At 42.3% G+C, this 15,845-nt stretch overlaps 1 protein-coding gene across 25 annotated transcripts in view; it reads left to right on the top strand.

The window, feature by feature from the left end:
* Positions 1–15,845, top strand: part of COBL (cordon-bleu WH2 repeat protein) — a 422,273-nt gene that overhangs the window by 80,320 nt on the left and 326,108 nt on the right. For 17 of the 25 annotated variants that reach the window (XR_014540982.1, XM_083582434.1, XM_083582442.1 and 14 more), the window contains 3 exons: positions 8,892–9,198; positions 12,314–12,411; positions 13,664–15,651. Coding sequence is in view for 23 of the 25 variants with exons in the window: in XM_083582434.1 (XP_083438560.1) it covers positions 8,892–9,198; positions 12,314–12,411; positions 13,664–15,651 (2,393 nt within the window). In the remaining 2 variants the exon portion in view is untranslated. The remainder of the gene's footprint in view (positions 1–8,891; positions 9,199–12,313; positions 12,412–13,663; positions 15,652–15,845) is intronic. The other 8 variants (XR_014540983.1, XM_083582443.1, XM_083582438.1 and 5 more) reach the window with 1 other exon arrangement.

The raw sequence follows: 15,845 nt of genomic DNA, 5'->3' as shown, positions 1-15,845 counted from the left end.
CCCAGGCAAGGTTAGACAAAGGAGATAGTAACCAAGATAACAGAAGTTGAAAAAAGCAGAGGTCAGAGCCCAAAAGGCAAAGAAGCAAGATAAGTAACACCCAGGATAGCTCCAGGTAGCACCTGGATGGAAAGACAGATTTGAGTGTTGCTGCAACAACAAACACACCAAGAGCTTAGACACACTTTCCTTCTACCTTCTCTTTCCAAGCATGGTCCATGGCTTATAACTTTGTGTCTTTTTTCTCTGGAGCTTTCCCTGCGAAAAGCTGCTCTTGTAAGCTCAATTGGAGCAAAAGTTCATCTGCAGAAAACCCTAATTGACATTTGCTCTGATTCAGCTTCAAATTACGATGTTGATGGTGAAGAAAAATGTTTGTATACTGCCCTCCATCTGAAGATTGGAGGGCAGTTCACAACATAGAAATACAAAATGAGAACACAAAATACATCATCACCATCATAATAAACAAACCAGTAACCCCCCCTCCCACAAACACATTATTATTCATTGAATTTGATTGTTATTATTATTTTAAGAAATTAAAGAGTGGGTTTTCATGGGGAGAGCTCAGGGCAGAAGAAAACAACAACCATACCCCCACACTCAGAGCATTAACGTGCAGACACCTGCCTGTAAAGAGCTGGGTAAAACCTCCAGGTATATGACGGTATATAAATTCAATCAGTCAATAAGTGTGGCTAAGCCCTGAGCCTTGAACAGGACTGCAGATTCCTTTAAGCAAATAGCATTATCCCTCATGAGCCGTAGTCTCTGCCCTGTTTTAAGAGCTGCATAAATCTCATTTTCATAAATAGATTTCATAAACACAAATAAATTTCATCAATACAAAGAGAAGTAAAAAGCAGCAGGCCGCAGAATGCCTCCCAATGTTGCTGCCCTGGGCTAGTTAGCTTGCAGTCACCTTTCCCACAGTTGCAGCAAGGCCAGGAAAAGGCTGCGTGGCACGTAAGTGCAGGAAAGGAAAAGGGGGAGAGGCGTGCCACATGCTTTGAGCCACCGGTGAATGGCGAGGAGCAGCCAGGCAAGGCTGGAAGGGAAAGAATTGTAGTTATTCTACATTCAACATGCAAAGCAATTGAAGAGTGAGAATTTGAGCCAGCTCACCACCACCTATTGCCACACAAGGAAGAGGTTTGGGGGGCAGGTGCCTCAATGTGGCGCGTTTTAGCTGCTCTGCTGTGCTCTGGACACTGCAATCAGTGATTTCTTTTTCTTCCAATCTTGCTCTTCGGACGCCTGCCCTTCCTCGCTGCCTCACCCGTGACACCATGCGCACCACTCACTCTCGCTCTCCCACCCTCTGCCCATGCAAACTCTCGCTCTCCCCCAACCCCAACCAGACCCACACTCTGCCCACACAATTTTGATGATGACTTCAAATATGGGACAAACTGCGCCCCGTATTAAATCAGTACACGATTCCGTATTTTAAGGTTTAGGTAGCAACCCTAGAAGTAGACCATGAATTACCGTAATCTGCCTGGGAGGGGGAAAGAGAAACTGGGAGCCTGGTTTCATCCGCAGTCCTCCACACAGGGCACCTGGACCTACTCCTGCACCGCCTTGCCAAAATATCATGCTTTCATTTTTGTTTGGATTCATAGTTGTTTTTCTACTGCTCTTATACTTCAGGATGTCAGGGTTTTGCAAGCAGACGGGAACCTAGAACAAAGTTCCAAATAGCTTGTACAGAGATGGCACAGGGTCATCCATTTTGAACCATCATGGCTGCTCTAATGTGTGTTTACCTGGTTCTACGGGTTAACAGGCCCCCTCTTGAAAACCTGCTAGGCTAAGGCCTAACACAGACATCACTGCTAAGTGGACCAAATTATCTAATCTGTTTTCAATGAGCAACACACAAGTGAATTAAACTGTGCTGATATATTATGTTGCTTGACTGTAAGTATAATAAAAATGAGATATTATAATCTATTCATTCTTCTAAATATTAAGTGCCATAAAAAGCCACATACAGGAATCTTACACAGCCACATACAGAAAATGTCATGATATTCATCATTACAGTTCTCTATTTGAGAAAGTTGCCTGTGTCTGGAGTCTTTATGGCTCATTCAGTATTTGCTGGTCATCAGTCGCATCAGGCCATTCTTCAGGAACCAGTACCCCTTGGACGGGAAGGGGGGGCAGTAAACAGGAGAGAGGAAAATGACACAACGTTATAGAATTGAAAATGGCCACAACTTTATTTGTCACAGATGTAGGTAGGCTTTGGCTTCCAGTGGTCCTCAACCTGTGGGTCCCCAGGTGTTGTTGGACTACAACTCCCATCATCCCTGAGCTCTGGCCTTGCTAGCCAGGGGTGATGGGAGTTGTAGTTCAACAACATCTGGGGACCCACAGGTTGAGAAAGGCTGGCTTAGACAGTGGGTTTGTATCCTAAATCAGCCTCCTGATTGAAGGCTGATGTTTGAACAGAGTCATGCCTAGGTTAAGGATCACTTCAAGATGTATGTCAGCTAAGCCACCCCTCCACCAGGTCTCCACTGAAAGTTCTAGGCCATCTGCACCTCTTTTCGGCTTCAGGACAGAATCTTCCACCCAGATGCCTTTGGAGGGGTACCCTGACATATTGCATCTGCTCAAGGGTGGGCGGAGGTGACGCACCAACTCTCGCCCACGTCCCAGGAATAGATTAAAGATACAACCCATTGCCTTATACATCAGAAGTTGTGTCAATTGCTACGATGAAGGTGAAAACCCCAAACAGGCCCAATTTGTTTGCAAGCAAATTCCTTCCCAGCCCTGAATATGGCAACCATTTATATCCACTGCAAGGTCTTCCAAACATGGTGCCTGCTGACCTGCTTGTAGGGAGGATGGGTGCATTGGCATAGCATGGGGGGCTTCCACCATGGTTTGGCTGGAATGCTGCCACAGTAGTCCCCATATAAAACCACCATCCTATTTGCATGCTGCCTTTCCGTGCTTAAAAAACCATGCTTAAGGCAGTTTACTACATGAAAAGATTAACTTTAATTACAAATATAACAAAAGTAATCAAAAACAATAAACCACATAAAAAGCACACAACCAAATTGCACAAGTTCCACATAAATCATAACATCTAAAAATAAAGATAACAAAAAAACAATAACAGCAACAAACCCCGCTAAACAAGAGTATCTTCAGCCTCAATTTTTGTAGCTGGAGTCAGTCCAGGCCCCGCCCTCCCAGGCCAGGTGGGAAAAGGCCTGCAAGGCAGGGAGCGGGTCTTCTAGGATTCTTCCTACAATAACCTTTACATGAGCTGCCGGCCTGAGGGCACTTAAGCCCTCCTGGCCAGAAGTACCATAAATAGAATAGATTAAATCATCCCTACTCGGGCTCCCTAGGCAGGTGAGAAGGAATGGTCCCCTCACTTCAGCTGGAACTGGGCACACCCCCCATTAGCTAAGGTTTCTATCTTAATTTCCAGTCAGTGACACAATTGCTAATTCGTTGGATTTTTGTTGTTGTTGTTTGAATGACAGGCTCTCAGCAGCAGCAACAACAATTTATTATTTATTATTTATACCCTGCCCATCTGGTTGGGTTTCCCCAGCCACTCTGGGCGGCTCCCAACAGAGCATTAAAAACACAATAAAAGATCAAACATTAAGGACTTCCCTATATAGGGTGATCAAACATTAAGGACGCGGGTGGCGATGTGGCTTGCTGATCAGAAGGTTGGCGGTTCAAATCCCCGTGATGGGGTGAGCTCCCGTTGCTCGGTCCCTGCTCCTGCCCACCTAGCAGTTTGAAAGCACGTCAAAGTGCAAGTAGATAAATAGGTACCGCTCTGGTGGGAAGGTAAACGGCGTTTCCATGCGCTGCTCTGGTTCGCCAGAAGCAGCTTAGTCATGCTGGCCACAAGCTGTATGCCGGCTCCCTCGGCCAATAAAGCGAGATGAGCGCCGCAACCCCAGAGTCGGTCACGACTGGATCTAATGGTCAGGGGTCCCTTTACCCTTTATACAGGGTTGCCTTCAGATGTCTTCTAAAAGTCAGATTGTTTATTTCCTTGACATCTGATGGGAGGGCGTTCCACAGGGCGGGCGCCACTACCAAGAAGGCCCTCTGCCTGGTTCCCTGTAATCTCGCTTCTTGCAGTGAGGGAGCCGCCAGAAGGCCCTTGGATCTGGACCTCCGTGTCCGAACTGAATGATGGGGGTGGAGACGCTCCTTCAGACGCATTAACTGGTTAATGCCTAAGATGTCATGCACTAGAATGGCACTATCTCACACTTGAATTTGTGGGACGCTTGCCAAACTGTTTGCCCACCGCTGTAAGAGGGGAAGTGGCTGCAATAAGGAATTGGGGTAAAAGGTTTTTCATTGCAATGTAAATTCATCCTTACTGACCTTTAGGTTATGTACACTTCCAACGCTACCATTTCTTGATACAGCTTCTGCCGTGATTTCAACAAGAGGGGAGTCAATACAGTTACTAAGTGTATCTGAAAGCTAAGATCATAAATGTAAGTTCATAGATGCAGCTGTCATATTTTTTATAAATTTGTTAGATTATAAAGAGCAACACTGCCATTCTGGGAAGCTGTCCCAGAGCTGTCCCACCCCCTTTTTAGGTTGCTACTTCAAGAGGCTGCATAGATAATAGTACTGCAAATCATCCTTTGCTCTGACATTTTAATGGAAACAGAGAGAGCCATTAAGTTTTATATACACACCAATGAACATCAGCATGTAATGCATTGTGCATTTATTAAAAAACGACTGTCTACTTTGTGTACTTTCCTGCTCTGCTATTGTATCTCTTCTGGCCTTCGTGCATTTTATTTTTTTAAATGGCTAGAAAGTTTTGTTTAAAATTTTAGCGTGGGTTTTTTTTCTGATCATGTTTTCTACGGGTGGTTATGTATTTTCTGCCTTTTATCTGTGTTTGTATAGGTGCTGTTCTGAATCTCTTTCTTTATTATTTGTATGTGTTGCATTTAATTTGATAATACTATATTTTACTTTTTGTTTAAATAGTGTTTAACTTATTTATTGTAAATGACCCAGGTAACTTTATGCTATGGGTCGGCACTCACATGTCATAAATAAATAAACAAATCATATGTAACTTGATTTTAATTTGGTGGGGGTACACAATAGTAGTGCTGGAAATTGGGCGATTTCTCATTGCCTCCCAAATTCTAGGCAGTGCCAGGAACCTTTAGCAGCACCCACAGTCATTAATTTTGGAATTTGCAGAGCTTTCATTGTGATTTGTAACCTTTTAAGTTTTACTGATTGTGCTGCCAGAAATTGAGTTTTGTGCATAATGGGTACTGCATGGTCTCAATCAAGGAGACTTGTCCTTTAATTTTATTTAATATTTCACTGACAAAGATGCAGGTATCTCCAAACACTTTACTCAAAGTTTAAATTTTGGATACGTAACAAATGCATGCCCTAAACACATGAATCATTTTGAGTATTCCAAAACAGGAAAAAAACTCAATTTGAAAAGCATGTTCACTGTGAGATTTTTTATTTCAATAGTCATTACTCCCTATCACCTTCCCTCCAAAATAAATGTTTTCTTAAAAAATACCCAACCCATTTTCCTTTATAATCTACTTGTTTCTTTGCAACAAGCTTGCTGAGGTTCTGTAGAAACTTATAATGATCTTTATCTAAGTTAACAGGCACACGTAGCTTAAATACAACAGTGCCTTCACTGCTGAAAACCTATTGTTCCGTTAAAAACTTGATTCATTTCAGTAAATGTACAAAATGCTGAAATGTACACTTCAATAGATTTATGCTTTCAGAACTGGTGGTTGTGATGTTCTTTGCAAAGTTTTTCAATTTTATATTGTTTTAAACGAAAGTTTTGCATCTGATCCTGTATGTCCAAATTCGTCTTAAAATAAAAGAAATTAAGACTGCAATCCTAGCCCCAATTAACTGGGAATAAGTCCCTTTGAATTCAATGGCAATTACTTCTGAGTAGATTTAGGGTTGCCCTGTAAAGCATCCTTGAACCATCCTGTGCATGTTTATTCAAAAGTAAGTCCCTCTGTGTTCCGTGTCCCATTTACTTCTAGGTAAGTGTGGTTCGGATTGCTGCTTATTGGCAAAGTCTGTTCAAAACTGAACCCTTTTAATTGGTGCGGATTTCAATGGGAGGATCACTCAAATGGTTAAACATTTGGGGGTTTTTAAACTTTATTTACAAATTTATTAAACTACCCTTTCATAAAGGAAATAGCAAGGCAGAAAAGAACCTATTAAGCAAAATAAACCAATATATCCATAAAAACCATATTGAAACATCAATAAATACTGTTCGGATTAGTGAAAGGAGCTGGTGCACCATCCAGAGCTAGGAAAACGCACTCCTGGCCACAGAGGTCCCTTAGGCATCTAGTGACAGGGATGGGTCAAGGAGTCTCCCCAGGCTGCAAGCCTCTTCCTTCAGACGGGGTGCCATCCTGTCCAGTACATGCAGTTGACTAATCTCCTGGACATGGGAACCACCCACCCTTACCAGAATTCAAGCTCAATTCAGAGAGTTGATCTCTTTAAGAACTCTTGAGATGTTTGCCATGAAGACCCAGTGACATGTTCATTTGTGTTTCACCAATTTAGCTCTGGGACGCTGGTGGTGCTGTGGGTTAAACCACAGAGCCTAGGACTTCCTGATCAGAAGGTCGGTGGTTCGAATCCCCATGACGGGTTGAGCTCCCGTTGCTCAGTCCCTGCTCCTGCCCACCTAGCAGTTCGAAAGCACGTCAAAGTGCAAGTAGATAAATAAGTACCGCTCTGGCGGGAAGGTAAATGGCGTTTCCGTGCGCTGCTCTGGTTCGCCAGAAGCAGCTTAGTCATGCTGACCACATGACCTGGAAGCTGTACGCCGGCTCCCTCGGCCAATAAAGCGAGATGAGCACCCCAACCCCAGAGTCGTCCGCGACTGGACCTAATGGTCAGGGGTCCCTTTACCTTTAATTTAGCTCTAGAACATCATCTCTAGTTTGATGAAGTTTGTCAGATGCTCATTGCAAAATTACTAGTTGAGGCATGAATATTTGTGGTTCGAGGACCCGACCCCCGCGACATGAAATGAATACGCAAGGACACGTGATATAAGGTTAATGGGCAAGAAAAGGCCACAACTTTATTGATTACAGCAGTGAAAAGGTATTGGCTTAGGCATTGGATGTCTAAAACAAGGGGGTTTATTCACCAGTAGGTGGAGCCTGTTGATGCTAATCCAACTATAGGCTCTCCCCTGATGTCACCGAGGGTCGTGCCACGGCCTCCCGCCAAGCAGGCATCGGACAGAGTACACGACCGCCAGATTCCTTTAACGGAATACCCAAAAATTGAAGGCATAGGCGATGGCCACACCTAGCCCTTCGACACACCACAACACATTATTCCAATGCCTAACCTACCCACCAATACCACAAAAGTTGTGACGATTGCTACGAGGTAGGCGAAAAAACCAAAAAGCCTAATGCCAAATGGAAAAACTCCTACCAGGCCCCCCGGACAACCAGGGCGACCAACCTAAGGTCCATAGCAAGGCCAATGAACTAAGACCCTGAGCTAAAAGGGAGTGGAGGGTGGGTGACTCGCGACGAGACGATGAAGAAGAATGAGGCCGAGGAGAGGCTGGCGCCGCAGCAAAAGGCTGCTGTACACGCCCCCTCGGAGGCACCTGGTTGGGTGCCTGCCGAGGGGCGTGGGCGCCAGCCAGGTGAGAGGAGGAGGCAGGGGGCAAACGCCCCCTGCTAGGGGCGGAGCTTGGGCTCCCGCCCACAACCACTCCCCTCTCTTCCAGGGAGGAGAGTCTCTATCAAACATCTTCAGCAGTGAAGGCTGATTCAAAGAATTACCGTAATTCACCACATAATCATTTTATAGTCTGACTCCCTTTATCTGGTTTCCTGCTATTTGAATAAAAAATGTTGGGTCTAATAGTTTCCTCATTCTTTTTCATATGCTTTTTTATTCTTTTTTTCAATTTAAATGTGACCATATTGACGTCTGGACAGCTTTTCACTCATATATATTTTTCAAGCTAAGAACATCACATTCCCAAGTAGTCTGACAGTTTATATCTTATCTTAAGTTCTGAGCACCACTCAGGATTAAGTCAAAAGTTGCCTTCCCTTTTTGTCAGCCAAATGTGCATTTGTCAAATCTAGAAATAAAAACTCTTTGTCATATCCTGACTATACATTTAGCCAGTCAGTGTGAGGGTTTGTTGATCGCTCATTTTTACCATTTTTCCGAACTTTGACTGTGTCCCTCAGTTATTTCTCCATCTTGAGATCCCCCTCCATATTTTGGTCAAGGGGACACTGGAATATTCCAGTACTAAATTATTTTGAAGGGTTCTGGTGCTTCCATCCACAGTGATTCTATCAAAGATATTGTTCATATTAATTTCCTAAATGTGAGTCTCTTGTGTTCTTTTGACATATAGAGCAGCTGCACCCCAGTTTATCATCTTCTTTTTTTTTTTTTGCCCTTGCTGGGCATTTTTTTATTACGATATAACAGTTATCTATATTAAATGCATAAGCACTATTGTTTCACTGTATATACTATTTCTGAAGTATTTCATTTATTCCTGGTCAGTCCAACAGAATTCCCCCATTTTTATTCAAATTCGCTGAATTTTTCATGTAAGAGACAGGTGCAGAGCATTCTTTTAAGTACATGGAAATCTGACATTTCACCATAGAGAATTTACTATTCTATTCACTGCCCACACACGAAAAGAAAAGGGGAAAAAGCCACATTGTGGTGCATTCTGATAAACAGAGGAGGAGGGGCTTTTTAAATGTGTTATTTATTTCGAAAGAGTGACGAATGGTATTTAACTGTTTTTGCCATGTTTCGTCTAGGCAATTTACACCTTTCGCGTGATATTTCTAGCATGGAAGATGTAGCTCTGGAACTGTCAGAAACAGAGGACACGATCTCTGTTAGCAGCTGCTTTACCTCAGAGGACACCACAGAAGATTCAGGTGTTATGAGTTCCCCCTCTGATGTTGTCTCATTGGAGTCTCAGAATGACAGCGTGAGGTCAAGAGACAAGTCCATCGGGGCCCAGGAGACCTTGACCGAGATGGATTCCATGTATGTTGAACAGACGTGCTCTGTAAGGAATGCATTCTCCAGTAGTGATGAGTCTGGAATCGTTTCCCAAAGGTAGGTCTCATCTGTGAGGCAATTTAGATAATGTTAGTATTTATATGGGTTTTTATTTTTCTGCTGAACTTGAATGATCTCAGTCATCTTGTAGAGGAAACCAGGATTGCATAAGTGAAAATGTGACTTAGGTTGATGGGAACTTGCCTTTGGTCACTTGTTGAGGTGACAATGCAGATCGCCAATGAGGTGCACCAATGCAGATCCTAGCCACAGATCATGCTTTTAACAACTGCTTTGCATAAGCTTTCATCACTGTTTTCTTTTACATTCTATTAATGAGCTTATTTCAAATATTTCAGATTCATTCTTTTTGTACCACCTACGTATTATAGCATCTACCCATAAATTGCCAACAGGACTTTCATTTGGCTTAACAGTAGCTTTTTGTAGTTTAATTGTTCCCTTTTGCACACAAATTCTCTCATAAAGACCTTGCTCCTACGGTGTTGATTTGGCAAGGTGTTATTTTAACCCATGCTTTTGCATATGGCTGACTACATCGGAGCAACAGTACACAGTGGCCTTGGTTTAACAAATGCAAAAGTCAATAATTTAGTGCTTTGGGGTCTTTGCTATTCCTGTTGTGTGAACCTCTGCTAATCCATCTGTTACTTCAAGAAATTCCCAAGTGGTGTGATTTCAGCACCTTCTATTTTAGAGGGGAGAGGTCTTAAGTTTATCGTGTTGTTTCCTATATTAAAAAGAGTGTGTGAAAAAAGCCACTGGTAATAGTTATCTGACCTGTGAAACACTATCAGGAAAAGGCCTTGTGTTTTACTTGAATGCAAGCCAGAGCAGGCCTGTCAGCAACAAAAAGGTCTAGAGGAGAAGGGAAAGGCTCTGGAGGAAAGTTATTTGTTTGTTTTTAAGTGTGCTGTGTATAGCTAAATATGCTTGCGCAAAACATAGTATTTTGGTGTCACATGACTTGTTGGAGTTGTGTTTCATTTAGGCTGGGTCATGTGTATGTACGTCGCTATTTCGGTGTGCCTGTTTGTCTGCCTTCATCCATCCATCCATGAACACTTTAAATTTTATGCCTTCAAAATCTCTGTCTGTGTTTCCCTTCCACACTAGTGGGTGGTGCCTGATGTAGCCACACAGTTTGTTCTCGTCCCCTTCAATTAGTATTTTCCCACCCACCACAAGTTCATTAATGCAAGCATTTGTTATTTGTGCACGGGCACCTTTTTATTTTATAAGTGCAAGTTTTCCCTGTGCTCTAGATTTGCCCAAAACTGCAGGTATTTATTTACCCGTCCTGACACACACCTTTTCATTTTTTTAAAAAATTGAAATGTATTTTTCCACTATTCCGGATTTGCACAGTACTGCAAGAAAAAGGAATGTGTGCCGCTCCAAGTTTGGAGTCACTCACATCAAAGGCTGCTACCTCCCCTGCCCACTGTACAAAATTCAGCTGAGATATGTACATTTCCCATTGAAATTGTGTATATTGACTAGGAAATGTGCACAATTCCCTCTTCATTGAGGCCTGGTGAATGTGCACAATAGCTGGTTGTTATGCACATTAACTGCTCAACTTAGAGTCTCTTGCACCTTATTTCTACCCTGCTGCCAACATCTTGGGCAACAAGAAGACAGTAGAGTTCTGTTTTTGTTTCTCTTCCCTTTAATTTATTTGGTTTCTCTTTTCCACCCCTTTAGGCTTCCTTTTCTCCCTGACTGTCAGTTTCATGGGCTGAGCTTTTGACCCTCCTTTTTATAACCATTTTATAACCCAAAACACAAAGTGGCTGGAACAGTTTCATCTTCAGAATTGTGTTTGTCTGTGTAAGACCCAGGTTAAAGCAGAGGTAGCCAGTGTGGTGCACTACAGGTGTTGTGTGACAACAGTTCCCATCATCCCCTGTCACACGTCATGCAAGATGGAGAGCTATAGTCTAGCAACATCTGTGTGGTTTAGCCAACCAGTCAGAGCCATTTCCCAGGGTGTTTGGCCGTTGTTGCATGCTGACAGCAGAGTGCAGGGTGAGGCCAAAGCTGGACAAACTACCTCAGAAGGAGCATGATGTGTCTCCTACCTAATATGTGCACAGTTTGATTTGGGGGTGGGTTATGTTAATCTGGGTTTGAGCCAGTGACAAGCGAACTTGGTCAGGCAGAACTAAATATTTACAGAATTTAAGCATTTCAAAATACAGGAAAGCATTCTCTCTTGCACATTTTAATGAGACACTTTCAGGTCTTTGATAGGAGATTGACAGCACAATCCTGACCATGCCTACTCAGAAGTAAATACTGTTGCATTTAGTGGGGTTTACTCCCAGGATTTAAGCGACGCGGGTGGCGCTGTGGGTAAAACCTCAGCACCTAGGACTTGCTGATCGCATGGTCGGCAGTTCGAATCCCCGCGGTGGGGTGAGCTCCTGTCTTTCGGTCCCAGCTCCTGCCCACCTAGCAGTTTGAAAGCACCCCTAAGTGCAAGTAGATAAATAGGTACCGCTTTATAGCGGGAAGGTAAACGGCGTTTCCGTGTGCTGCGCTGGTGCCGGCTCGCCAGAGCAGCTTCGTCACGCTGGCCACGTGACCCGGAAGTGTCTGCGGACAGCGCTGGCTCCAGGCCTCTTAAGTGAGATGAGCGCACAACCCTAGAGTCGGACACGACTGGCCCGTACGGGCAGGGGTACCTTTACCTTTACCTTTTACTCCCAGGATTACAGCCAGATTCAGATACCCTACAGGTTAAGTCCTTGCGTTTCAGAAGAAATTGAAACAGTTTGCCATGTCTTACTATTTTCTAAATTTTATTGAGATGTCTGGAAAGTGATTAATCAAGTAGCTACTTTGTATTCTGGAAAATAATTTGAACATTATGCTATTATTTTTCTCTCCAATACAAAGAATTTCACTACAGAAGCTGCAGTTAAATTTTCATTGAGAGCAAGATACGTGTGCAAACATTATCTAAACAAATGTAATCTGGTTTTCCCCGCTGTTAAAAGAAACAGTCAATGTTTACACACACACACACACACACACACACAAACACACACACAAGTTGATGTTAAATTGATTAAATTTGGTTATGCAGTATCAATAGAAAAAACAGAACCACCTTTTCATTCCATTTCTTTTCTTTTGTTGTCAGTAGCAGGGATGAGGACGAAATGATGGAAGCTAAGTTTGAAAATGCAGATGTGTTCATAGCTACTCAGACCTTGGCTGCATTGGACAAAGACCTAATGGGTAGGTTGAAGTTTAAATTTGCACATCTGAATTGCAAAAAGAATGCAGGAAAAAGGCAAATGGTGACAATCCATCAGTTAGGCAGATGAGAGAGCAGTCAAACTGGGAAACTCCATAGAGGTGGGACAGATCTCATAACTCAGGCTCTATCTAGTAGCAGCAAATACCTCATCAGATTGTTCAGCTTCCATTGCCAAATTGTCTTACCTTTTGGGGACACTGTTGTGGGAGGTTATTCACAGTAGACAACAATCTGTTACTAAATATTATGAGGGTATAGTGAAAAACTGAAACAAGCCCATGAATTTCTTAATATTGTTATTTACTTTGGTCATTACATTGAAAGGATGTTGAGTAGCCCTTGATAGTAAAATAATAATAATTAATAAATGCAGTAGTACTGGATACGCAAATTTTCTGTTATCATACTTTTCATGGAACTATGTGCTGAAGAAATTCAGTTCAGCAGATTGTTGCTGTTTTAAAAACAAGCCTAGTTATCTACAGCATTGATGGGAGAGAGCATACTTTTCCTTATTGTTTTATCTGGTGATTGTAAATATATATATATTATACAGAGCTGGGGAGAAAGGACTACAGTATCATTCCTATTCAGTTACTAGGATAGATATTCAGTATTTTATATGTTTCAGACCAGACAAGTGGAATTTTTTCTAATAGCTTCTCACAAATGTGTCTCACGGCCTGCTTGAGGAATGCTATATTTTCCAGTTTATAAATTATTACCAATAATTTTCTTTGTGTTGATATCTGGGAAAACATAATGTGCAAATGCATAATACACACAATTTGCTTTCATGAGGACTATGTTCTCTGTTTTATACTCACTACCCAGTAATGTAAACTGTGTAGCTGGCACATTCTCATAGTACATTTTCGTGATTAACCAGATATCAGTGTAGCTCCATTTGCTGGGATACACTGCACAGTAAGCAGAAGACATATTGGTAAATGTTTAGCATGAATGTGTATAAATCAAAAAGTGCTTACAAAATTATGGATGTGTTCATATAATACAACCAACTCAACACACCCAGTGGAGATTTTATTATATTTATTTTCTAACCACAACCCTCTACACTGCATCTGAAGCAGCTGTTGCAGCTGGAGTTTGTAATATAAGGGGTGCTGCTGTTAAAATCCCTTGGTTTATTATCCCCTGACTGTGATAATATTTTGGGATAATGTCATGGTTCATAGTTTTGAAAGATGTTGTTGGTATTCTTTGCAGCCATGGAGAGTATGCAGGATGATTCTGAAAGCGGATCTGTATCTAGTGAGACGAATGGCTCACCCCTCCCTTTTTCACGGGATGCTGAGACGGCCCAAGATGTTCCAGTTCCTGTGCCAGTGACGATAATAGATGAAATTCCCGAAACTGACATTATAATCCACCCCACTAGAGAGGAAGGAGAACCTTTGTTTTCTGAGTCAGGGGCTAATGAACATATTTCAGCTGATTCCATTATCCTAGGGAAGCTTACTAATGAAAATAATAATGCTGGTTCTTTGAGCAAGGGATCTGTAGATGGTATATCCTCTAATTTATCCAAGAGCTTATCACAACAACAGTCACCTAAAGAAGAGTTTGGACGCCAAACTGAGAAAGAACAGATATATATATCAGAGACACACACACCTTCCTGTGAAAAAACGGACATGAAGGATGTGTCCCTGGAAATCCTCACAAAAAATGGTACTGAGTCTGAAAGATCCAAAGTGGTTTCTTCCAACTTTACTGTTATGAGTGAAAGAAATAGAACAAAGGAGAAAGTAAAACAATTGAAAGAGGATAATACCAAGGAAGGACTTCCAAGCAAAATAAAATCTGAATTGGAATTCAGATATGCATCAACAAAAGACCCAGATGAGCAGCAAAGTATCTCTACCCCATCTTTATGGTGTTACCGTGTTCGCAATGGAATCACAAACTATGAACCTAAAATAGGTCTGACCACCTTTAAAGTTGTACCTCCCAAACCTGAAGTGAAGTATTTTGACAGAGATGCCTCCCTTTCTACTGGTGCCATTAAAATAGATGAATTGGGCAACATGGTGGCTCCAAATGCTGGTATTATAAAAAAGGTCACAGTAAATACGACTTCAAGTGAACCAGAGGAAACTCTCATTGGGAGAGCCAAAGCATACTGGAGATCAAACTCTCTGAAAACACCATTGGGGGAGTCTCCAGTAGGCTTTCCCACCAAGCCAGCAGTCATCACCAATTTCAAACCCCTCAGTAAAATAGGTGAAACAAAGCCTGACTCCCTTGCAAGTCTGAAGGCAGCAACAGCCCCACTAGCTGGTTCCAGGACAGTTGACAGTAATGTTGGACCTTGCGGGGGGAAGCCACTCATTTCTGCCACACCGTCTTCGGTTAAAATGCTGACGACTCCAGTGGTTAAGACAGATAAGATGGAGCTCCCATTTCAGAAGCCCCAAAGAAGAACATCAAGCCATTACGTAGCCTCTGCCATTGCAAAATGCATCGATCCACTCCAGTTTAAAACCAGTCAAGAAAGGCATGACAAAGTAGAAGAGATGAGGGATGGAGAAGTGGTAAAAACTGAAACAGAACCACTTCCCAAAAGATGCATTATTTTGGCCAAAACCTGCCCAGGAGAAATGCAGCCAGCAGAAACAAAAAAATCCTACGTAGATATCTTCAGTTGCAGCCAAAATGCATCCAGTACTCTACCACTTGGTGCTCATTCCAAGATAAGAAATAGCACTCATTGCTACAGAGAGCCATTTACCACAATACCTTCTAAAGATGGTGGTCTCACAGGAGAGAAGCCCAGATGGGGTTCAATAGAAAATGTAGTTGTTAGAGAGACACCTTCTATATTTAATCAAAGGAGGGAGCAAAGAGATGAGGCTAACTGTCCTTTCTTCCTTCGTTCATCCAACAATTTGTCATCTTCCACCACTTCCAGCTCTTCTGGGAAGTCAGCCGATGGGCATCCTATCAACAGTAGACCATCAGAGTTAGATGGAACAACTGTTGTTAATCATGTAGTTTCAGAAAAAGATGAAAAACTTGGCAGTGCATGTGAAAGCAAAAGGGTAGAGTCTGACGTGGGAGGTGATAATAAAGTTTTTGGGCCAAAGAAGAAGTTTAAGCCAGTCATCCAGAAGCCACTTCTAAAAGATACATCTCTACACAGTGCTTTAATGGAAGCCATCCAGAATGCAGGAGGAAGAGAAAATCTCCGAAAGGTAAGAAACAAAACCAAAAAAACTTAGCTGAAAGCATATCTGGATGTTATAGGAAATGCCTCTTACTGGATGCATGAAGTTTCTTGTAACATCAGGAACAGCTCTTAGACTTCTTAAAAGAAGAGGGGCTGAGAAAACCCAGCTGGATGGGCAGGGTTGGAAATAAATTATTATTATTATTATTATTATTATTA

This window comes from Podarcis filfolensis (genome assembly GCF_964270895.1).
Source record: "Podarcis filfolensis genome assembly, chromosome: 13".
NCBI classification, from domain to species: Eukaryota; Metazoa; Chordata; class Lepidosauria; order Squamata; family Lacertidae; genus Podarcis; species Podarcis filfolensis.
This window is presented reverse-complemented; position numbering and strand designations above follow the sequence as displayed.